Source organism: Mercenaria mercenaria, chromosome 11 (genome assembly GCF_021730395.1).
Source record: "Mercenaria mercenaria strain notata chromosome 11, MADL_Memer_1, whole genome shotgun sequence".
Lineage (NCBI taxonomy): Eukaryota > Metazoa > Mollusca > Bivalvia > Venerida > Veneridae > Mercenaria > Mercenaria mercenaria.
Genome location: NC_069371.1, coordinates 9,611,994 through 9,636,227, shown reverse-complemented (window position 1 = coordinate 9,636,227; position 24,234 = coordinate 9,611,994). Strand labels below are relative to the sequence as shown.

Sequence of the window (24,234 nt, the reverse complement as noted above, 5' to 3'; positions counted from 1 at the left end):
GTACTCCGTGGTGCTAAAGGACCAGAAAATATAAAAACACTGAGTTCAAATACTGGACGACATTTTATAGGGCGCCAGACGACACTTTAATTGTTTCAAATTTGGCGGCCACATTTTTCGATATGAACATAAAATATATTAATTTCTTAATAAATCCTATTTCCAATTCTTGTTTTCTTGAATATTTTTCAAAGGTCTGAATATTAATTAACATTGTAGAAAGTTTTATTGTAACCACTGTTTTTATTACCTCCCTTCATGTAACTATCTGTAAAAGTTCATGTGCAGTATAAAAAGTAGTGATTTTCAACCCTTGTAATTATGCATACCTTCTATTTGGACAGCTTTTCCAACTTTGAAGACTGCTGTTGTGATAGTAAATAAAATCTTTAAGACATCAAAAGTTGCATCCTAAGGTGACATACACGTATAACATTCAGCTGGTTTACGGAAGATCGGTGGTTCTACCCCGGTGCCCGCTCGTGATGAAATAATGCACGGAGGGGCACCTGGGGTCTTCATTCACCATCAAACCTGGAAATTTAGTAGCCATATGATCTATGATTGTGTCGGTGCGACGTTAACCCCAACAAAACAAAATACATGTATAATGGAAGAGCATTTAAACATCATCTTAAGCAGAAACTTGCTAATCCTCCTACATACAAATTGGACCTTAAATTTCATCTGACTGACATGAACCTTAAATCCACTTATCATAGAATTGATGACACTGTCATTTATTGTAAATATACCCTAGACTGATTACAGAAAAAAATGAATTAATCTTCATATTTTCAAGCAGGTCTGTCACCAATAGTTGTTCAAATAAAATAATGTACTCTATGTAAATATTTGATAAACTTTCTTTACGATACATTTAAATTCTTTATTGTTTTTATCTTTAGATATCATGTTCAGAAGTTGATGACTTCGCATATAATGTGGACGTACATTTTGCTATGAACATAATATATATACAGTCAAACCTGTCTATAAAGACCACCCTTGGGAGAGCCAAAATGTCGTCTTTACTGGGAGGTGGTCTTTATTCACAAGTTAAAATACACTGTAAATGTGAAAATGGGAAACAAAACATGTGGTCTTTAGAGCCAGGTGGTCTCTGTTCAGAGGTGGTCTTTAACACATGTTTGACTGTAAATCATATCCAATATTTTTGATTATCTCCATTTATGGCTCTGACATTTTAAGATTTATTTTTTTTATTTGGAAACCTGATTTATCTGTTTTTCTTAAAACAAGAAGTCTTACGTTCATAGTTTTGATGAATGGGGTGGGAAGGGGACGAGACGGTATAGCTCAAGGAGAGAGAGAGAGAGAGAGAGAGAAGGAGAGGTAGACTGGTGGCCGCATCAAGTGAATATTGAGAACAGCATTTCATATCATTTCACACATGAATGATCTTAATGGTTGGGTAATACGTTCGATACATACATTTATCTCGCCTCCTACAAGATTCTTGCATTTCTGTTGGTCACGTGGAGACAGGATATATTCCATATCCTGCTAGTAAATTACAGATATGATTTTGTATTAAAAACAAAATGGCTGCCGCATCGCTAGGGTAATTAAAACAAGTCATATTATGAGCCTAAGCTATAGATATCATTTCAGAGATAAATGTTTAATGTTTTCTTGTCGCTCTCATTTTCCTATCTAATTTAGGTTCGTGAAGTTAGTGGAAATTATATAGAAGAACAGTAACTCTGTATGGCACCGCCGCGACTGACAGGTTGAAATGTTGTTTTAGTTAAATCATCGAAAAGCAAAGGAATTAGCACATTTGAAAGACAGCAGTTTGTTATAGGATCATTTAATCTACCTGCAAGACAAAGGAATTAACAGGACACGGGACTAAAGCCGAAGTTTTAGGACATTTCTGACATCGTGTAATCAGACGGTTGATTTTTCGAAAGGATGGAAATTAAAAGTTTTTCAAAACCAGTTCATGACCTGTATAAATGAGCTTCTGTGTTTTGTGAGTCTGTCAAAATACTGTTCATTTTGCATTTTATGGCTGGTGTTAATCAATTATAATCAAAACATGAAAACCAGAGAAGATTTCAGGATTCCTGTCTGCACTGTAACTGTAAGTAGCTTTATCATTATAAAAATTGTGTCAATCAGTACAGCGAGGATGTAAAAGGTAGTCGGCAAGATAAAATCGTTACACTGCTTGATGGTGACAGGATACGGGATATAGGCTGTCTCGAAAATCCATATCAGGCTCGAGCTTCGCTCTCGCCTGATATGGATTTCCTCGACAGCCTATATCCCGTATCCTGTCACCAAGCAGTGTAACTAATAATGTCTTCTGGACGTGCAGAGACAATCGGTTATATTGATGCTGACTGCCAAATAAATAAATAATAATAATAAAATAAATTTCACGAATATTATCGAGTTTACTCTTGCTGTCTGATGGACGAATTGATTAATTTGATTAATGACTGCAAACATATTAAATGCATCAGCATACGTTCATTTTCATAAATCATTATCATAATAATGTAACAAGTTAAAACGTATGATCAACTAAACGTACAAGCAAGGAACATGAAAAAAGACTGCGCTCAAGTTGGTACAGGTACAAATCAAATCTAGTCAGTTATTTTAGCCACACTTCAACCACAATGGCAGCAGGTGACCACGTTATCCTAATCGCAACATTTTCGTGGGACGGCGTAAAGGTAAAGCTCTAACAATATGAATCACTGTCTAAAAGGCCGACAAACCTTTACTGTACCAAAATAAGTTAAAAATAATTTATATGTGTACATAGAATATTGAATGTTTGGATGCATTGTTGTACTGGGTTGTGAAATGTCGAACAGACTTGCTGCTCTCGGGAAAGACACATTTTCAGGATTGTCTCCTATTATCCGTCTAAGGTATAATACGTTCGTTTAAAGGCGTCAGAGAGCTTACAAAGAGAAAGCAGAAAAATAATAAAAAGTATGTTCAGGAGAAATGTTTTAAAGTGCGCAACATCTCTCACGCTCAACAGTACCAGCTAAGTGGGGATTCTATAATTGAAATACACGATCCCACAGGGCCAGAAAATATAACAACACTTATCTAGTCAGAACGTGTTTTTCATATCTCCTAAAGCATATGTTAAAGATACCGGCATTTATATTTGGCGTACGCCCTACTTTAAGTGATAAATTTGAGATTGGCGCAATTTACAACACTGGTCTTGAACTTTTACCGCTAAACCTCTTGATTTATATTACAGACATGATTTTCGTACCCAACAAAACCCGTGAATATTTACTTTTGAGTTGTTATATCTGAAAATACACGAAACAAAGAGCTTCGACCTCTGATTAGGCATATGTTATATATAGACCTCTATTTTTACATGATCCGCCGTAATTTAAACAAGAGATCACAGAGTGATCTTGGCTCCCACCACTGAGCCATTTTTGAATGTTCCTAATTTCAAGACTATAGATCAAGTTCAAAATCAAGGTGAAAGTTCATTATGGTACACAAAATTGTTCATGTGGTCCATGCATGTGGTGCAAATTTGAAGCTGTAGCTAAAGAAATGTGAAAGTAGGATCAATTTCAAGGTCAAAGTTAATTTCTGTACACAAAACTATGCATGTGCTTCAAATTTGAAGGCTGCAGCTTGAAAAATGTGAAAGTAGGTCACTAGGTCAATCTAAAGGTCAAAGTTCATTTCGGTACACAAAACTATGCATGTGTTTCTGAGAAGTGTTGGTAATAGATAAAAATCAAAGTCAAATTTCAATTCAGAACACAAAACTATGCAAGTGGTCCAAATTTGAAGCCTGTAGCTTGAAAAATGTGAAAGTAGGTCACTAGGTCAATCTAAAGGTCAAAGTTCATTTCGGTACACAAAACTATGCATGTGCTTCAAATTTGACGGCTGTAGCTTAAGAATTGTGAAAGTAGGTCACTAGGTCAAAATCAAAGTCAAATTTCAGTCCGGAACACAGAACTATACATTTGGTCTAAATTTTAAGCCTGTACCTTCAAAAAAGTGAAAATAGGTCACTTGGTCAATGTCAAGGTTAAAGTTTATTTCTGTACACAAGCCTATGCATGTGGTCCAAATTTGAAGGCTGTAGCTACAGAAATATAAAAGTTGGTCACTAGGTCAATCTCAAGGTCAAAATTCATTTCGGTACACAAAACTATGCACATGGTCCAAATTTGAAGGTTGTAGCTTGAGAAATGTGAAAGTAGGTCACTAGGTCAAAATCAAGGCCAAATTTCATTTGGAACACAAAACTTTGCATGTGGTCCAAATTAAATGTGAAAGTAGGTCACTAGGTCAATGTCAAGGTTAAAGATTATTTCGGTACACAAACCTATGCAAGTGGTCCAAATTTAAAGGCTGTAGCTGCAGAAATGTGAAAGTAGGTCACTAGGTCAAGATCAATGTCAACTCATGTCAAGGTTCATCTAGCCAATCAAAACTATACATAAGGTCCAAATTTGAATGTTGTAGGTTATGACAAGAAGATTTTTAAGGTTTTCCCGATATAAGTCTATATAATTAAACCATGTGACCCACGGGGCGGAGCCATAGGGAAATAATTTGGACAATCTTGGTAGATGACCGCTAGATGATGCTACACACCAAATATCAAAGTCCTAGGCCCTGTGGTTTTGTATAAGAAGGTTTTCAAAAATTTTCCCTATATAAATCTATGTAAATTATGAAAATAAACAAAGGGCCATAACTCACTCAAAAATTGCTGAACCAGTCTGATTTTCAGGGGGACACAACAAGGGTATCAATACATCATTCTAACAAAGTTTGGTCAATATCCCTCTAGTAGTTTCTGAGGAGATGCGATAACAAGAAATTGTTAACGGACGGAAGGACGGAAGGACGACGGACCACGGACGCAGAGTGATTTGAATAGCCCACCATCTGATGATGATGGGCTAAAAAGATATTTTATTTTTATGGGGAAGAAAATACTTTATTCAAATAAAACCTTGGGATTTCAATCAATGAATATACGTTGAACTTCTATGCATACAATGTATATACGTTGAACTTCTATGCATACAATGTATATACGTTGAACTTCTATGCATACAATACGCTGAACTTCTATGCATACAGTGTATATACGTTGAACTTCTATGCATACAATGTATATACGTTGAACTTCTATGCATACAATGTATATACGTTGAACTTCTATGTATACAATGTATATACGTTGAACTTCTATGCATACAATACGTTGAACTTCTATGCATGCAATGTATATACTTTAACTTCTATGCATACAATGTATATACGTTGAACTTCTATGCATACAATGCATATACGTTGAACTTCTATGCATACAATGTATATACGTTGAACTTCTATGCATACAATGTAATACGTTGAACTTCTATGCATACAATGTATATACGTTGAACTGCTATGTATACAATGTATATACGTTGAACTTCTATGTATACAATGTATATACGTTGAACTTCTATGCATGCAATACGTTGAACTTCTATGCATGCAATGTATATACGTTGAACTTCTATGCATACAATGTATATACGTTGAATTTCTGTGCATACAATACGCTGAATTTTTATGCATGCAATGTATATACGTTGAAGTTCTATACATACAATGCATATATGTTGAACTTCTATGCATGCAGGGCATCTGGGGTCTTCCTCCACCATTAAAGCTGGAAAGTCGCCATATGACCTAAAATTGTGTCGGTGCGACGTTAAACCCAACAAAATAAAATAAATAAATAAATCTATGCATGCAATGTGTATACGTTGAACTTCTATGCATTGTATGTATATACGTTGAACTTCTATACATACAATGCATATACGTTGAACTTCTATGCATACAATGTATATACGTTGAACTTCTATGCATACAATGTATATACGTTGAACTTCTATGCATACAATACGTTGAACTTCTATGCATGCAATGTATATACGTTGAACTTCGATGCATACAATACGCTGAACTTCTATGCATGCAATGTATATACGTTGAAGTTCTATGCATACAATGTTTACACGTTGTACATCTATGCATACAATGTATATACGTTGAACTTCTATGCATACAATGCGTGTATGCTAAAAATTTCAAATACATTAATTACGTAAATGTACATTTCAAAAAATAAAAAATCGCATTCGTGTTAATGGCTTTAAAAGCATTGTTTTGAATATTTACACTTATTGAAAACAAACCTTGTATGAGGAAAACCCATTACGTCATTACTTACGGGTTATAGTGTCACCCTGAATAACATTTCGTTGTTTATTTGTACCCTTTTGCATTTTTTGGAATTATTTTATGGTAACAGAACAAAAAATTTATACTTCGAAGTTGTATTTGAATCTGAACGTGAGAACTCACCATGCTCGAAAAAACAATTTTGGACTTTTTATGACAAATTTCCTCGGCAAACTGATGGATTTTCGCCTTTATCTTTTGGACATGTTTGTGTCTTTCAGGTATTCCTTTCTTGATTTGATGGGTTTTGTCAAAATTTGAAGCCGTCTTACATCCTGACGACTTTGGTTTACGAATGTACTTACTGATCTTGTAACATTTCCTGTCAAAATGTTGTATATAATTATTTATGTTTCATTTCGTGCACACAAACTTAAATTGTGTTAATGTAAATTTTACGATTTATTTTTTATGACAATTTACATTTTACCACTGACTGCGATATGTTTTGTAAACTGTAATTTAATGATTAATGTCACAATAGTTTAATGCTCGTACCGCTTGACAAAACACTAAAACTTTATGTCTGATATAAGTTATATGACATAACTATTGTCTTGATCCTAACTCTATTAGCTTTTTTTTTATTTCCGTCTCCGGGTTTCACTTTCAATTTTTACTTAAACTGTGCTATATTTTTTCTATCTTACGATTGTTATGAAACATGACATTCCTGTCACAATTTACATTTTTCACATGTGTAACTTCATTGTTACCTGAGTAAATACGATCGCATAATAACCCATTCTTCAGTTCATACATTTTATCAGTGATAACTGACTTCAGAACAATATATTTGCAACTCAGACAATATACATGTTATCTCAAATACGAATTTGCAGCTAAATAATTAATCTCTAATTAATAATAAAAAAATCTGTTAACTGACATTATCATCATTACAGTCTATAGTAAACGAAGGTGTTATTTTTTTTAGTAATTGAGGTATTCGCTTGTTTACACTACTTTAAACCAAACTGAACCTCGTGTATATTCGGAGTAAAATCATTCTTATTAAATAATTAAAATTGAACATACCTCAAATGTAAATTTCCCTTGTTTATATACAGCTATATATATGAATCATTTCCTACCTTGAAACAAGACAAGCGTGGCATAAGACGTGCAAGTCATGTGCAGTTAAACACTGATTTTTAAGCCGGTAAGTTCACTGTAATTATCGTTTTCGGGGCGTAGATGTTAATGAAATCCGTATTATATAGCGGGTATGTGATTTATATTAGTCTCCAGTGCGGAACATCCTACGCTAAAGCTTGTTAATTGATGTCATATATGTCTATGTTTAAATTAAAGGTGGAAGATTACCAAATAACATTGATTTTACATATGGTAGTCAAATACTTGAAATTGTTAACAGATTTGTTTATCTTGGGATAGTGTTTTCCACTGGGGGTTCATTTTTTGAAGCCCAGAAGACTCTCGCTGGTCAATTGCTAAAGGCAATATTTAAAATGAATAAGCACCTACATAAATTTCCAAATATTTCTGTTACACACAAATTAGAGCTTTTTGATAAATTAGTTGTACCTATATTAAATTACGGGTGTTAAGTGTGGGGCTTCCATAGTGGAAACGCAGTAGAAAGAGCACATATTCAGTACTGTAAGCGTCTGTTATGTGTCCAAAAAAACCACACACACACAAAAAAACGACTTTGTGTATGGTGAATTAGGCAGAGTACCATTTCAAAATTATAGATATTATGCAATAATTAAATTTTGGTTAAAAATTTTACAATCAGATTCCAAAATCAAAATCATATACAATTTGTTGTATCAAGATACTATAGGTAAGCCATGGACGAAAAACTGGTGTTCATTGTTAAGAGATTTATTATTCTCACTTGGATTCCCTGATGTTTGGTGTTATCAAACAGTTGGTGATATGAATATGTTTCTTTTTTTATTAAACAACGAATAAATGATCAATTTATGCAAAATTGGAGAAGTAGACTAGATGACTCTAGTAGAGAACTTTTTTATAAAAACTTTGCTGATTTTAAATTTCAACCATATCTCGATGTAATCAATATATCAAAATTAAGAATAAGTGTAGCTAGGCTACGATTGTCATCTCATTGACTTTGCATTGAAACCGGCAGATGGAATAAACCAGTCAGTGCACCTTTAAATCAACGTAAATGTTTAATATGCGATAAATAAGAAGTCGAATATCATTTTGTTCTAGAATGTGTTATATATTCTGAACTTAGAAAACAATTGTTACCTCTGTATTACTGGAAACGTCCAAATAATTATGTTTAAATTCATAGAACTGTTGAATTCGGAAAATAGCCGAACCATAAAAAGTCTTGGAAGTTTTGTAAACAAAGCATTTACTATAAGATCAGACTTATTGTATAACAAAACATAATTTAGAAACCTGTATGAAACTAGTTATATATACCGTTAATGTTATGTAATATAGTGGTTACTAACTGCACAATAATGTCTGCAACAAACAAGCGTTATTTTCCACCGTTTTTTCTTGTCTTTTTCGTTTCGGACAAGATAGACATCAAAGTGGATTATGCTTTTTAATAACTTTATATTAAAATGATCGTTTCATAATATGTGTATTGATAATAGCGTTACAAATTTGATAATATCAAATACTATTAAACATGTTTATCAAAAACCAATTGTGAATCTTACTTATAAGGTTTACTATGCAGTGGTATAGTATTGATCACATTACAGTTTTTGTAAAGTGCCTCGATCGTTTTGTTATTGCAATATAATATGTATAATGTACGACAAATTGTGTTGTAACGTTACAAGTATGTGTACATTAGGCTTACTGCAAATTTTGATTTATGTCATAACTAATGTTTCATACAATAATATTAAATAGAATTGTATAATTCAGTGCAAATATGAAATTGTATGTACATGTCCGTCACATTATTGGTATTATTTGTATGTACTAAAATTGCCACATGGGTCTATGACCTGATGGATATATGAAACAAACTTGTTGTTGTTGTATGTCCGTATGTTACCGTAAGTTTATGGCCGCTTAGAATTCTTTGCGGAAAAACAAATGTTTATTTTCATTTGTGATTTTTTTCCTGTTTCTTTTACATATTCGTGCAAATTATAACGTAAAATTCACTTCATTATTAAATGTACTGATATTGATATATTGCATGCTATTATTGAATTAAGTCAATCATCTTTTCTTATCTTTCTGTACAATGTTCTGAAATATATTCAAATCGTACTGGCAGATGAAGCGTGCGGCTGTAGGTTCAAGCCATGCTTTGTCCTCCATACTTGTTCAAGAAAGAAGATTCAATGGCCATTTCTTAAGCACAATCCCTAAGAACTACATTGTACATAACTAGAATGATGAGCATTAGCAAATTGAAAAAGAGTTATGTAAACGTTTTGTAACGAGAAAGTCGTGCAGTTTGGCTTTATACAATCTTATCTAAATATGAGAAAGTAGGGATATGCATAATCACAACATTTCATCATATGCACTTCAAATTTTGCTCCGGATATAAAACAGACTAGAGATAAAGGATTTATCTTTCATACGTGTAGTCGTCCTTATGTTATGAATCTATATGCACATGATTTTGTTGTTTAGTCATTGATACCAGACGATGTAAGAACGAAGTGATAAATGTCTGAGATATATCGAAAACTAAGTAATGACAAACAATTTCAATAAACTAACCTTGAGGTTTAGTCCTTACACGAGCTGCCATGATTAAATTCGTACACAAAGAAGTTGGAAGTTATGTCCCTGTATCAGCCTTTCCAAAAGTCCTTTCCAAAAATAAATCAAATTTCATGGCAGGATACAAGCTTATAAAGTATCAATATACAGTTTCAGCCCATTGACCTCTACGTTACACAGCCTTTTGATTTCATACAAAAATTCTGTTCTGACAATTATTCACTTTCATACGATCAATTTCACAAAATTCATTTATGACAGGCATACAAATGACTCCCTTTTTAGTATAGTTCACATTTAATGCGTATTAAATATATGCCCCCTATAGTGAGGTAAAAGCAAACGTAAACAAATTTAACCACACGTTACTTTAATGTTCAGCCTGTCGCATATAGATGTATGCATTTTAATTAGACAAAAACAGTTTAAAACGCCAGGCAATTTCCGTTAACAGCGTTTTCGGCGAGTACACCCTGACCCTTGCTTGTAATTCTAACATTCAATGGAAAAGTGTGGATCAAGTATTAACTCTTCTCAACTGTATCATTTATAAACATTTATTACATTATTTAAAGCGACACTGACAACGTCATATGTCACGTGTTGACAGAAAAACAAACAATTATGGAACAGGAACGTCATGTGAAACTTGCTTTTGTCCGATGATTGATTTTTTATTTGGCTGTGGAACGCAATTTGGACTAGGTGCAGTACATTAAAGCTTGAACATGTATGTATTTGTATTTGAGCCCTAGAAAATAAACCGGAACTATTTTTAAATCCTGTTTTCAATAGTCTGGCTACCCAACCAAGAATGTATGTTTAAACATTAGTATAAATGTTATTAATATGTATTGATGCACGTAAATAACGAACATAGATAGCACTCGTTTGAAATTTCCTCTCTTGTTCATCAAATAGACACCAAATATATCTCTTTCATACAGAAAGCAAGTTTACAAAGTATAAACATTTGTCTTATCAAGGGCAGGCTTAACCAATGTCAACTGAAGGAAAATGGAGACATACATGTATATACTATTTAATCTAAATATATTAGCACCCCTTTACATGTAAAATATTTGTAAAAGTAAAGACTATGCCTTACAAATGCAAGTATAGACTTGAAGGCCGTTGCCGACACTGAGAAGAAATGGAAAGTCATTCGGTGATGGAGTCTGCCTTACCAGCGTCAAAGTAACACATGTTGTAAATATCTTAGCATTATATAAGACAAACAATGACATTATGTCAATGTACAAAAGACTTATCTTGTGAAAAGTATGTCATATTAAAGATAAGATAGCAAGTTTTAAGACGTTTTTTTACAAACTGTGATAGATTAAGGGCCATGGAAATATTTTCCAAGTGTTTGAAAGTTTTATTACAACATGACCCAACGATTTCTTTCCTCTTTCTCCTCACTCCCCCTATCGCCCCATCCTTTCCCTTGCCTTTGCGCTCCCTTGCTTTGGCATCCCCTCCTCTTTTACTATCAGTAAGTTATCGCGCCCACCTTAATTTTGGCTGCCGTAATCCTAAGGCCGGTGCCCGATTGTTGTTTTTCCTGCTCATGTTTGTGCGTTTGTGTGCTTGTGCGTCTGTGTGTGTTGGGCGATGCCATACAGTGTTGTTATATCTTGTCTGTTTATCTATATAAGTTAGTTATGCATGCGTGCGTGCGTGCGTGCGTGCGTGTTTGTCTTTTGTACATTAGTGTCTGCGCTGCTGTGGTTTATGTTGTAGGGTAACTCTGAACAAGGAACGTAGCATTCCCTTTTGAGTATTCATCCTTGTTCCACCTTCCCCTTCAACAACACCGCCCCCCCCCCCCCCTCCCCTTCTTTTTTTTCTACCCCCTACCCTTCCTCCCCCTTTTTCTATATTTTGCATAAAATTAAAATGTTCTTGTTGGATTTTTGAAGCAACCCGTCTATAATATTTTCCGTTACAGCTTCTTTCCGTTGTGGGCCTACCTTGGAAATGCATGGCCCTGAGGCTGGTTTTGTGGTGCTCTGTGCTTTCGAGAAATCTACCCTTATTCCGGCCTTTTACAGTTTGATGTCACATTTTCTATTGTAATTGTGTCTGACGGGAAAGGTAGAAGACTATATGATAAGTAGTTTTTAAACCCTACATTTGAACTGGGGTGCTATAATACTGTTTCCTCGGACCATTAATGGCGTTACTCTTGTTGTACATGTGTATTTCTCCTGTAAATAGTCATGTTATTACATACAGTGAGGCATTTAATTTATTAGAAATCATATGTTTATAAAGGCAGATAAGATTAAATGACACCTGAAATCTTAGAAACTGTTCAAATTTCCTGACTGACTGAGACTGTAGGTATAAAAACAAATAGTTATTTGAAATTGATGGAGTGTCACGGTTTTAATAGATATTGTAATGAATTATACTGATTCATGTGTTCCGTTTTCACTTAAGAAAACCCAACCTTTATAAATATTTCCCTCATTTAATTGCAACAAAAATATTGAGTTATAAACATATATGACACACATAAAACGTTTCTTTAACTTTTATAGCTGAATGTAGCTGATTCTGTAAAATAGGTAATTGTCGCGTAGGAGAGATTTAACTTTTTCACGGTTAGCGGCATTAATCGCGGGGTTTAAATTTCGCGAAATGTAAGTGTTTCAGGGCATGCTGTACACTACTACTCGATAACATTTTAAATAAGCGAGTGACACTGTTAGATAAAATAAAACCAATTGTGAATATAATCAAATCTACGGTAAAGTATATTTTAGATAGTCAATAGGTAGGAATTCCTGATATAAAATACCTTCAGTCTTTCGCCAACGAATTCATAACTTTTCGCCTCAAATTAGTTTTTTTCTCATATCCCATCTGAAAATTCACTAAATTAATTTTTAATAAAAAGCTGCAGTTCAGGTATAAAAATTGCGACAGATTTTCGATGTAATATTTTAATTTCACGCTCACTTTCCTTCAGTTGAAAAGAAGCTGGATCTGTTTTAAGAGTTCTCAAACAGTCATTTATGAACTGATTTGGAAAATAACTTTCAACTGTAAAAAAAATCAATTATTAAAATCACTTTTTGCGGGTAGTCTAAATGAGGTTTTTTATATTGAACAAAGCTAGAAAATACAAGATCAAAGTCTTGGTTAATAGTCACAAAACATTGAAGACAGACACTACTGAACAAATTGAAATAGCAACTAAAGATATGGTGTTCATCAAAGCTTACTTGACCTAAATTCCTAATATGAACTGTTTCTACAGACAGTTTATGTAAACGTAAAATTAAAATGTATACGCGGAATAACAGTATTATGTATTAGGTTTGATAAATAAAAGTATTCATTAAATACAGGTATAGCTAAAGACAGTATGAAATTGTCCGCTAAAAACTGGATGTTTTTAAAATAGTCGACTATGAATCAAGAATGTAGTTCTTTATACACAAATTATATGTTTAGTGAAGATAACCACATTTAAAGTAAATATCTTAAGACAAAATATTTTAGTGAACGATGGGCAATAGATATCTTAAAATTCAAGCTTGCTGAACTCAGTAGTTCTTTATAACTGATCAAATACTCTGTTAGTTCTAACTGATTTTAATGTGGCATTATGTCTTAATTTATTATGCTATATCTCCATTAAACTTAATTTATATAATGAATAGATATTAGTGGCTATAATGACGCTGATATTTACAACCAGAACTCAAAGCCGCGGTTAGTTTGTTTTCAACACAGCTTCCAACTTTATTAAAAAATGTTGTCCACTGCCAAACATCTAAATAAAATTGTGCGAATAATCAAGAGTTAACACTCGTTGTCTGATCGACAAATTTATTGTGAAACCAGTTCCTGTTTAAGTTGAGTCATTTTCCTTTTTTCAAAATGTTCAACTCAACAGACAGGTAAGCTACATGAAAAACATGTATCTTTATCTTGTTTTTCACCTTTCACGGGACTGGGGTCTTTTAAATGCATAAACATGATTAACTAACTAGTAAAATCAAGGATGTACATCATGTACATAGACCTCTAGTTGTTACGTACAGGTAAAGCAAAAGCTCTGGAGACGGCTCAGCTAGCCTGTGAAAGGGGACTCCGTGGCAGAGTGATTAAGGTTGCTGGCTTCAAAGCACTTGCCCATCACCGATGTGGGTTTAAGCGACACGCGGGACCTTGAATTCTTCATGTGAGGAAGCCATCCTGCTGGCTCACGGAATGTCGGTGGTTCTACTCGGTGTCCGCCCGTGATGAAATAATGCATGCAGGAGCACCTGAGGTCTTCTTCCACCATCAAAGCTGGAAAGTTGCCATATGACCTATAATTGTGTCGGTGCCATGTTAAACCCAACAAATCAAATCATTCAGCAGGTAAAACGGTGTAAAAGTAGAGCATTCATCTTTATGTTCAGGTCGGGAGATAGTTATATCTCTATAATAAAGACTATATTAAAGAAAAGATTACAGTTCTTGTGCTTTTCAGTTTATTGCCTTTACATTATTGAGAAGAAGTACAAAAGGGCAGATAACTTTATCATATTTTTCAGGGCGTATTTATGGTAAATGTATCCCATTGTATCAAGTTATATTTGACGGTGTTGAGTCATACTATATTCCCTTCAGTAAAGTCAAAGTTATTTGTTAAATCTTAAATACGTGCAAATATGAAGATTACTTTATCACTTTATCATGGTCCGGGGCAGAGGTATGATTATTTTGTCTTTCAATTTCTCTTCGCATCCTTTCAGCAGATTTAATGTCATTCTCTTAACTATCAAAATGTGAAAAATTGACGACAATTACATAATTTTGTATAAAAAAACAGAGTTATGGGATTTTTTTTATCTAAAATTCCTCATGAGTGGAAATTTTTATGTAAAAGTTAAGGTTTAGCAGTATATCACAAAACAACATATTTTTTTAACGAATGTACAGCATCTTGACACACAACTTATCTGTCCAATACATGTTTTAATGTTCTGTCCCACAGAGTTGGATACTTAAAATATTCTTAGTGAGTTGTCCCCCTTTAAATAAGAATGCCATTTGTAAAGAAATAAATGTAAACAATTGTCAAAAACGGTGTTTAACCTAGTTATGTAAAGTTTAAACACTCGCATGTTGCAAATGCATCAAAACGAAGACGTGTAACAGCTTTTAAAAAATGGCGAGTGTTTAAAGGTGCTGAACTGTCCAGAAGTGTGGCCCCTTCATGCAGTCCCTTTCCGGAATTCAATATATATATCAGTAAATTGACAATGGTTTTGTAGAATAATATAAATGTTTTATACGCTATTAAATTTTCAAGTAAAACAATACTTTCTTTCAATGATTTGATGACGTTCGAACTTTTTTCTCTGAAACATGGACCTATACCTTAATGAAATATGTCTTCTAGTTTCAGAGCTATTTAAGGAGAACAATATTTTTGCCAATAACCGCATTGAAAGTCCGAAAGGGGGAATAATTTTGTTAAAAGAAAGCAAATAGTTCATATGGAACTTGACTTGAAGTGTAAATTACTGTATTATGATTTCGCGTCGTGTTTTATTAAATGAAACAACACATTAAGGACATTTTCAAATTGCAAAAACGGAAATAATTTTCTCATAATTAGAGTCAGAATTAGTGTACCTAGGACAAGAGCTTGCCTTATGATCCTTACAACCTGTTTCGAAGTTCATGCAATACATTCATTAGTTTCAGAATTTAAAAAAACAAACAATTTTGCTACATTTCCTAAGGAAAGAGGGGAAATAATTCTGTTAAAACAAAAGACACAGTTATGGAAGTTGATATGCATGCCTTCTTATACAGTTAGTTTATATAGCTACCAAGTGAAATACAGACGATATGATTTTGTTAACCATATTCTGTATCTATAAAGGTAAAATATTTTAGTGAAAGATGAGCGATTTCATCTTTAAACGTTTAGTTTTCTTTCAGTGTAAACTTTTGTTTCATTTACATTAAAAAAAACTAACTCGTCAAAGCTATGAATATGTTTTTATTGTATAAAAATGTGCTACTTGTAAGTATAAAGACAACGTAAAAATAAATAAATAAAAACATTGCATTTTTTTTGGCGAAAATCAAAAGCAATAAGTATGTAACAAACATATGCAAGTAATATCTGCTGTTTGAATAAATGACATTTTTCCGTGTGTCAGTTGTTACTGCAAACATTAATAAAGATCCATGACAATGTCCGCTGAGAATGCTACAGTAAGACGGTGACACGATGCAGAGATGCATAAATGACATACATGTACATTTCAAACTATTTTCAGGTCATGTGTATAAACTAAATAGCTTATTATACTGTCAAAGTAGGTGACAGTCTTAGAGAAATGATAAAATGACAAAAGAAAATCATATGTATTTTTCCTCTTATAATTCATTTTCTCCTTGAACGTCATCTACTTATTGCATTCATGATTTTACAAGTATACTAAAACTAGTGGAATAAAAGTAGAAAAATAAATTTTGAGATATGTCGTAAGACATTCAAATGGAGCCCCGCTTCAAGGAATGAACATGTATTGTTTCGGTGAAAAGCTGTTTACCGAGTGGTCTCGGGTCATGATATACATTATATAGTAAAATTTAAAGTTCTCTATGATCCTAAAGGACCAGAAAATATAACCACACTAAAATACTGGGATACATTTAACGGCACCATACCACACTAAATCTGTAAGACATCAAACGTTGCTCACTAAGGTGATATACATGTGTAATGGAAGTGCTTTAGAACATACATTCCTACATCTCAAAATTGAGCCTTTAATTTCACCTGTTTGACATGAATCTTCAATCCACTTTTCATAGGACTGGTGACACTGTCATTAACTGTAAACATAGCCTACACTGATTACAAGAAAACTGCATTAATAATAAATCTTCAAGCTGGTCTATCGCCAACAATTGTTCAAACAAAATAATTGTACTCTGTGTAAATATTTGTCCATAAGATACATTTAAACTCTTCATTACGTTTTCAATTACATATCATGGTTTGGCCACAAAAGTGAAAGATGGTGACTTAAGTCACGTTTTTTTTTTTTGTATGAACATATATATTTATTTGTTGTTAAATCCTGTTTTTTAAACTGTTCTCTCATATATTTGCCAAAGGTTTGAATATTTGATTAACGTAAAAGAGTTTATCATTATATCAACTGTTTATGATTATCTCCCTCTCAAGTATGACCCTGACAAGTATAATTGAGCCGCACCATGAGAAAACCAACATAGTGCATTTGCGACCAGCGTGGATCCAGGCCAGACTGCGCGTCTGGTCAGAATCCATGCTGTTCGTTAACTGTTTCTCTAATTGCAACAGGCTTTGAAAGCGAAAAGCATGGATCCTGACCAGACTGCGCGGATGCGCAGGCTGGTCTGGATCCATGCTGGTTGCAAATGCACTCTGTTGGTTTTCTCATGGTGCGGCTCAATTCGTAATTCTGCATAAAACTAGAAGCCTTATGGGACATTAACAGTTGTGACGGATGGGCTTGGGGCGAGATGCTATGGTTCTAGAAGAGAGAGAGAGAGGGAGGGGTGGGGCTTCAATGCTTCAACTGAATATGCAGAACAGCATTCTGACACTCGAAACAGTTTACACATGTACAATCGTAAGGTGGCTTCCGTTGGTTTGTACCTTTTATATTATGTTTAGACAGTATGTAAAATATACGTATGCGGTTTATACCCTTTGCTATGCTCAACCCGTGACACATGTGCATGTCCCTTGTGCCTGTCAGGAAATATATATATATGATTTTTTTTTCAAAAAGAACTGAGGATTGATAAGACATTTCATTGCATGCTTCTCAGTGCAATATCAGTGTGAAATAAATTTGATATTTTCTGCGTTTCAAAGCAGTAAAAATGTCATTTTTGCTTTTCTCTGGTACGAAATACACTTGAATGCGATAGAATATAAAGTATGAATAATCGGAAAATGTTGCTAAATGTATTTTGATAAAGATAGAGACTGATGTATATTTACCAACACTAAATATATACGCCCAACTAATGAAAAAGAAAATATGTATTACCTTGTTATCTCGTTAATACATGGGCAGATACAGATACGTAATTACGAAGATTATGATTAGCTTAATGATATGTTTAGGGGTAAAAAGGTCGTTTCCTACCGTTGATGACTTATGCGAATAAAAATTCATCTAAAATATTATGCCACTTAAGCGATAATATAACTGATGAATATTTCAAACATATTCCAGATACAAAGAAGTCAGAGATGAGATACAGTTTTAGGTATACAGTACCCAAAAAGTATAAACAGATGACAGTGTCCAAAGATGTTTTGAAAAACAAAAAACTTTCTAGAATGTGATTTCTGAGTTCAGATTCAAATGCACACATGCACGCTTTTATAAATACACTCTTACATGTTTTCAATATCCGCCAGTTATATATGTGGTGTTAAGCCGATTATGTTTGGCAGTGGGTAGAATAGTTGGATTTACTGTTGCTATGCGCTGTCTGGATCGAATCTTACATCCGGTTTGAATAATTATACGGATTTTCATACCATCGTTGATACAAAACTTTTGTTATACAAATGTACTTGCTGCTCTTGTAAAAACTTGTGTGCAACGTTTAGTTTAAACTTGATGTAATTTATACGATTTATGTTTTATGACTATTTTACATTTCACTGCTGTTTCATCAAAAGGCAAGATAGCATTTATGACTGCGATATGTTTTGTATAATGTAATATAATAATTAATGTCATAACATTTTAATGTTCACTCAAGTCTGATAAAACACCAAAACGGTATGTCTGACATAACATAATAATTGTCATTAACCCTAATGTTATCAGTGTTTTTATTTCCGTCTCCGGGTTTCAGTTATGAGACTTTAATGTTTATGTTTAGTGAAAGTAATGTCCTGCATACCTTGTTTTGTTTTGGTTTTTGTTTATGTTGGGTTTAACGTCGCACCGACACAATTATAGGTCATATGGCGACTTTCCAGCTTTGATGGTGGATGAAGACCCCAGGTGCCCCTCCGTGCATTATTTCATCACGAGCGGGCACCTGGGTAGAACCACTGACCTTCCGTAAGCCAGCCAGCTGGATGGCTTGCTCACATGAAGAATTCAACGCCCCGAGTGAGGCTCTAACCCACATCGGTGAAGGGCACGTGATTTGAAGTCAGCCACCTTAACCACTCGGCCACGGAGGCCCCTTACCTTGTTTTGTGATATTGGCAGTTAATACTGTACCATTTTTCATATCACTGGGTGTTGGCTGCCGAACAATATATTCAGTTTAAAATGCCCACTGAGACATTTCGATGTCTTTGTGAAAGTGACTTTTTCGATGTTTACACGGGTATGTTATAACATTTTACATTTACAATTTTTCTACCACACATTTAAATTGCATTACACAGACACGTCGTATCACATGTTAGAGTACGATGACATTATGACATCAATATATCACACTTATGTGTATACAATCTTAAATATTCTAGTAATATAGTGGCTTTAGCATTTTTCACAAATAGCCTAAAGAGGAACCATCATGATCGCACTTTCATTGTTAATATTACGCTATGAGTCACGAAAATAGTTACTATCCCTTATATCAAATTAAATCGCATATATTATATTAGAAAACTTTAGAAAAAGTAACGAACAAAAATTGAACATACCTTAAATGCAATCTCCCTAGTCTAGAATATTTTTCTGCTTATCATATGAAACTATAAACACGAATTCAACCTAAAACTAGGGGCGTTTTCAGTCTTTCAGCCTTCAATATCTCACATTGAACATCATTGTTGCTGCATTGATATCTGTCAAAATCGCATACATTCTAATTTACATTTCGAGATTGATTTATAAAAGTTTCCGAGTGTATGACAACCCACGCTAGTTGTTTGATCTAAGGACAACCAGGATAAATGTCCACTTTTCAGATTAAACGTATTCTATATGTGTATGGTTTAATAAGGTCAGAGGATATATATATCTGGGAAGACATAAGTTCTATTTTCATTCTATTTTCATTTATATATCATGGCATAAATTGCTGATGTAGGGATGCTATATGCCAAAATTAGTGTTGTACGTCTCATAAAACGACGCATATGAAGAAATACGTCATAAAAAAGGTCATTCTCTTTAGCCAGTAAGTCAGTAGTTACTGATTTTCTTCATTTGAGAGCCATTTCAGTTTGATATTTTTCTACTTCATTATACATGTTTTGTAACTTTATACATGTAGTTTAATAATTAAACAACTTGGATTAAACATTCTAAAATATCACACTTTTTCTTCCTATGAAGTATGATCACGAGTATAATTCATAGAAAATTCCGAATTATGTTTGAATGGCAGAACCTGGCTTTGTTTTTAAGTTGTTATAAACAATTAACCATTTCTTCATTTTAAGTTGTGTACTGCGGGTAATATGTCGCTGTGTTGTGTGATACCTTAAATTTGACCTAAAGCGAGTTTCTGTAGCCTCTAAAATAGGACAGTTTTATCTGACGGCGGACGCTTACCTATTCAAGAGCAAGGGACAATACAAAAGTCAAATTGAATATAGAAACAACCTGTTGGAGTTATTTCCATTATTAATGAAGACATCTATATGACAAGGGACGGGAGCATCTCTACTTGCGTCCATGTCAATTTACTGTACACGGATCTATAATTACAGTTCCTACTTTGTTTCTTATGGAAACACCTCTAGTCCAGTAAAATATATATTTGTCAGAATATTGTTTCAAAGGTTAGAACTGACTTAATGCTCCAACAAGAGCTGTCGGGGGACAGTAACGCTCAACTATATTCAACAGCCTTGTCAACTGAATGAATGTAAAAGTCGAAAAGGGGGCATAATTTTTTGAAAATGCAAAACAGTGTTATGAAACATGGGCAATGTACGTCAGATAATCATATCAAAGAAGTGTGTGAAGTTTCATTTATTTCCCATGTGTGGTTACTGAAATATCAGCTTACATACAAAACCTTAACCAAAAACTGCCGAAAAAAGTCGAAAAAGGTGTATGATTTTGTAAAAAAGCAAATAAGAGTTATAGAACCTGTGCAATATAAGTGAGCGTGTCACTGTGAATTAGTGTATGAAGTTTCAATCCATTCCCACGAGTGGTTACTGAGATACCAGCTTACACAAATCGGAAGGCTGACGCAGACGCAGACGCATAGGTGAGACTAATAGCTCTACATATTCTTCAAATAGTCAAGCTAAAAATGATACTTTATTGCATTACGACAATCAATATATTTTCGAAATAGATCAAAAACATACTGATACCTCTTCACATAATTTGTGATCATATACTCGTCATTAATATAAAAAAAATGAATAATTTCATGCATATAATGCAGCCTGCAGAGAAAGTTATACATCTTGACAATACTTTCCAAAGTTTTATTCATCTATTGTAACAGCAGTCTGGCGGCCGTTAAAAGGTTTCTCCATACCTGGATTCAGTGTTGTCATATTTTCTGATTCTTTGAGATCATGGAATTCATTCAATCTCTGAATGTATAGTGCAGTTCAACTTAAGCCGTTGCTAAGTGTGATAACAGTTACATATTACATTATGCAAGCAAACCGAGTCTGCTAAAAAAGATCGTCTTACAGATTTTGTTATTAACTATTTACAACAGTTGATTTTAAGTGCAATTTAACTTTACATGGAAACGTTGCATGGCATGGAGTCAATTCAGTCTATCTTTATTATTGCAAAGATCCTCAAATCACGTTAAGGGTGATGCAGACTGAATCAAACTAGATTTGCTATCAGTTGCTTTGGCTGCGTTACGTGCTTCCAAAGAATCATCTTATAAACCACTCGTTTTTATGTAAATATGGAATTTTTATATATAAATGCTCACAAGCTCTTTCTTTTTCTGATATAAAACCGGTTGGGTACTATAAAACCTCAGGCATTACGGTACTAATGCACGTTTGAATCCATGTAAACAACTTTCTTTCAAAACAGTATCCGCGTATAGAAAAGGTTCTAGGACATAGATTAAAAATGAAACTTTTTTACAGTCAGTTTAGATTTGACTGCTTTCAATCATATGGTAAATAAAGTGTATAGGTCCGTGTGCGTAAAGTTTAACAATCCGCCGTATGTCTGTTGATCGCTACTTATTCTGTGTTATTAATTTGAATTGTTTTACATTAAATTGTCCGCTGTCAAAACTAATCTAAAGAAAGACGGAAACCCTGATTGTTTAATACATAAAACGCAGCATATTAAAGATTTCTGACAACATTTACCGTAAAACCGCTACACGGCATCATTTAAGCTTTTCGGATAAATGACGGACGCCGTCACTTCCGGTTAATTATACGACGTGCAGAACTACCTTAAAAACTCGCATACGCAAGAAACAATGGTAGTTAATGTTTCAAATTGATCATTTGGATTCTTTCACCAGGTGTTTTACGGGATGACAGGTGTTTCACTACTCCTTTAAAGAAGAGTGAAAATATAAGATAACAAGAGCTGTCGGAAAGACTGTGCACTCGACATTTCGAAATTGTTTGCCAATAGGAAACTGAATTTGATGTAGTGTGAAAAATCATACAGATTTCTTTATGCGTATAGTGGGAGAGGTCGATGTTGCTATAGTTTGATGTTCGGGTGACATTTAGAAACAATAAAAGAGATCAAACTGGTACGAAAATTGTTTACCGGATGCGGGTACAGAATTTGGGAACAATAGGCAATATAAAGAAACAATGAGATAATTGTGAGAATTTTCTAAGTCCTATGGCCGAGGCGATAAGAATCGGGGAATTTAGAAAGTGGGTATGACAGACACTAGGAAATATATAAGACATATTAGTTATAAATGGCACTGTGGAGTTGAGAAGCGTGCCATAAAATTTTGACCAATGCTGTTAAAGAATCTGATCCCCAGTTACCTTGACCTTAGACGTACCTGACCTAAACCAAATACTTCTGTCCCTTATCAAGGCTAATTGTCATGTAAGGGTTAATGACTAATGGGCTGTAGCTGTGAAAACTTTGAAACAGAAGCTTGTCATCCAGCTTTTACCAACACTTCAACAATATCTGATCTTGTCACATTGACCTTTTGGGTACCTGAGCTTTAACTAAAAGATGTCTGCCTCTTACCATGATAAATCCTTACGAGAGGTTTGATTGATAATAGGAATTGTAGCCGTGAACCTGAATGAAACACAAATGCCCGGGGATGCCGATAGCGGGATGAGTACAATAGCCGTTCTTATTCTTAGAACAGTCAAGCTAAAACACAGCATTTCATATGAAATTATATGAAACAATAAGTGCACAATAAATTGAAAGTTTGAGTGTTCATTAATTAATTTATTAATTAATCAGTATCTGAAATATATGTAACATTGAGAGATATCATAGATAAATTAAAGGAACTAACCTTGAGGTTTAGTCCTTATACGAGTCGCCATGATCGGATGATATAAAATCCTAACATAATTCAGTTGAAATTCATGTTTACGAAGGAAAAATATCCTAAATGTCAAAACCAGCAAATGATTCACAGTGTAATATAAAAGTCCCTAATAATTTAATACGGTTTATCTTATATCCATTTATCCTAATGTCAGGCAGCCTTTTTCATGTCGCTTATAATTCACTTTCACATGATCAATTTTACAATTTCATTTATGACAGGCAAGCAAATGACTCATTTCTTTAGTAAAGCTCACATTTAATGCGCTACATATCGTTATGTAAAGCGAACGTAAACAAACGTAACCGCGCGTTATATTGATGTTCATCCTAATTATGTATATTAAACTAGGCGCAAGACGCAAATAGAGATATGCATTTTTATTAGACAAAAACAGGTGATTTCCGTTAACCTGCATTCTGACGTGTTGCTTGTAATTGTTTAATATAAAATTGAAATGTGAGGAGCGTTTTACGGGTCCGACAGCGTCAAGTGCCAGCTGAAAATCATTTATGGAATTGGAACGTTATATGTAACTTAATTGTTTTGCCTCCCTGTGTTGACAGACTGTCTATACGTTGAATAACAGTGTCCCCTCGTGTTTTAGTTCAGACACCTTGAAAGGTGGTCAATCGCATTTTTGCTGGTTACATAGAGGATTTGTTTACAACTTTAAGGCAAATTCAAATTTAAATTTCTCGTGCATTTGAGTCATATAACTTGAGCTATCAA

At 33.9% G+C, this 24,234-nt stretch overlaps 1 protein-coding gene across 6 annotated transcripts in view; it reads right to left on the bottom strand.

Moving 5' to 3' along the window:
* The window catches only part of LOC123531591 (uncharacterized), a 42,932-nt gene extending 19,180 nt beyond the window's left edge, over nucleotides 1-23,752 (bottom strand). The window contains exon 1 of one of the 6 annotated variants that reach the window (XM_045312684.2): nucleotides 23,467-23,752. In XM_045312684.2, the coding sequence (XP_045168619.1) occupies nucleotides 23,467-23,497 (31 nt within the window). In that variant the 5' untranslated portion in view covers nucleotides 23,498-23,752. Of the gene's footprint in view, nucleotides 1-329; nucleotides 456-7,326; nucleotides 7,501-9,993; nucleotides 10,289-19,705; nucleotides 19,729-23,466 lie in introns of those variants that run through there. The other 5 variants (XM_045312691.2, XM_045312687.2, XM_045312683.2 and 2 more) reach the window with 5 other exon arrangements.
* Between the last annotated feature and the right edge of the window lie 482 nt (nucleotides 23,753-24,234).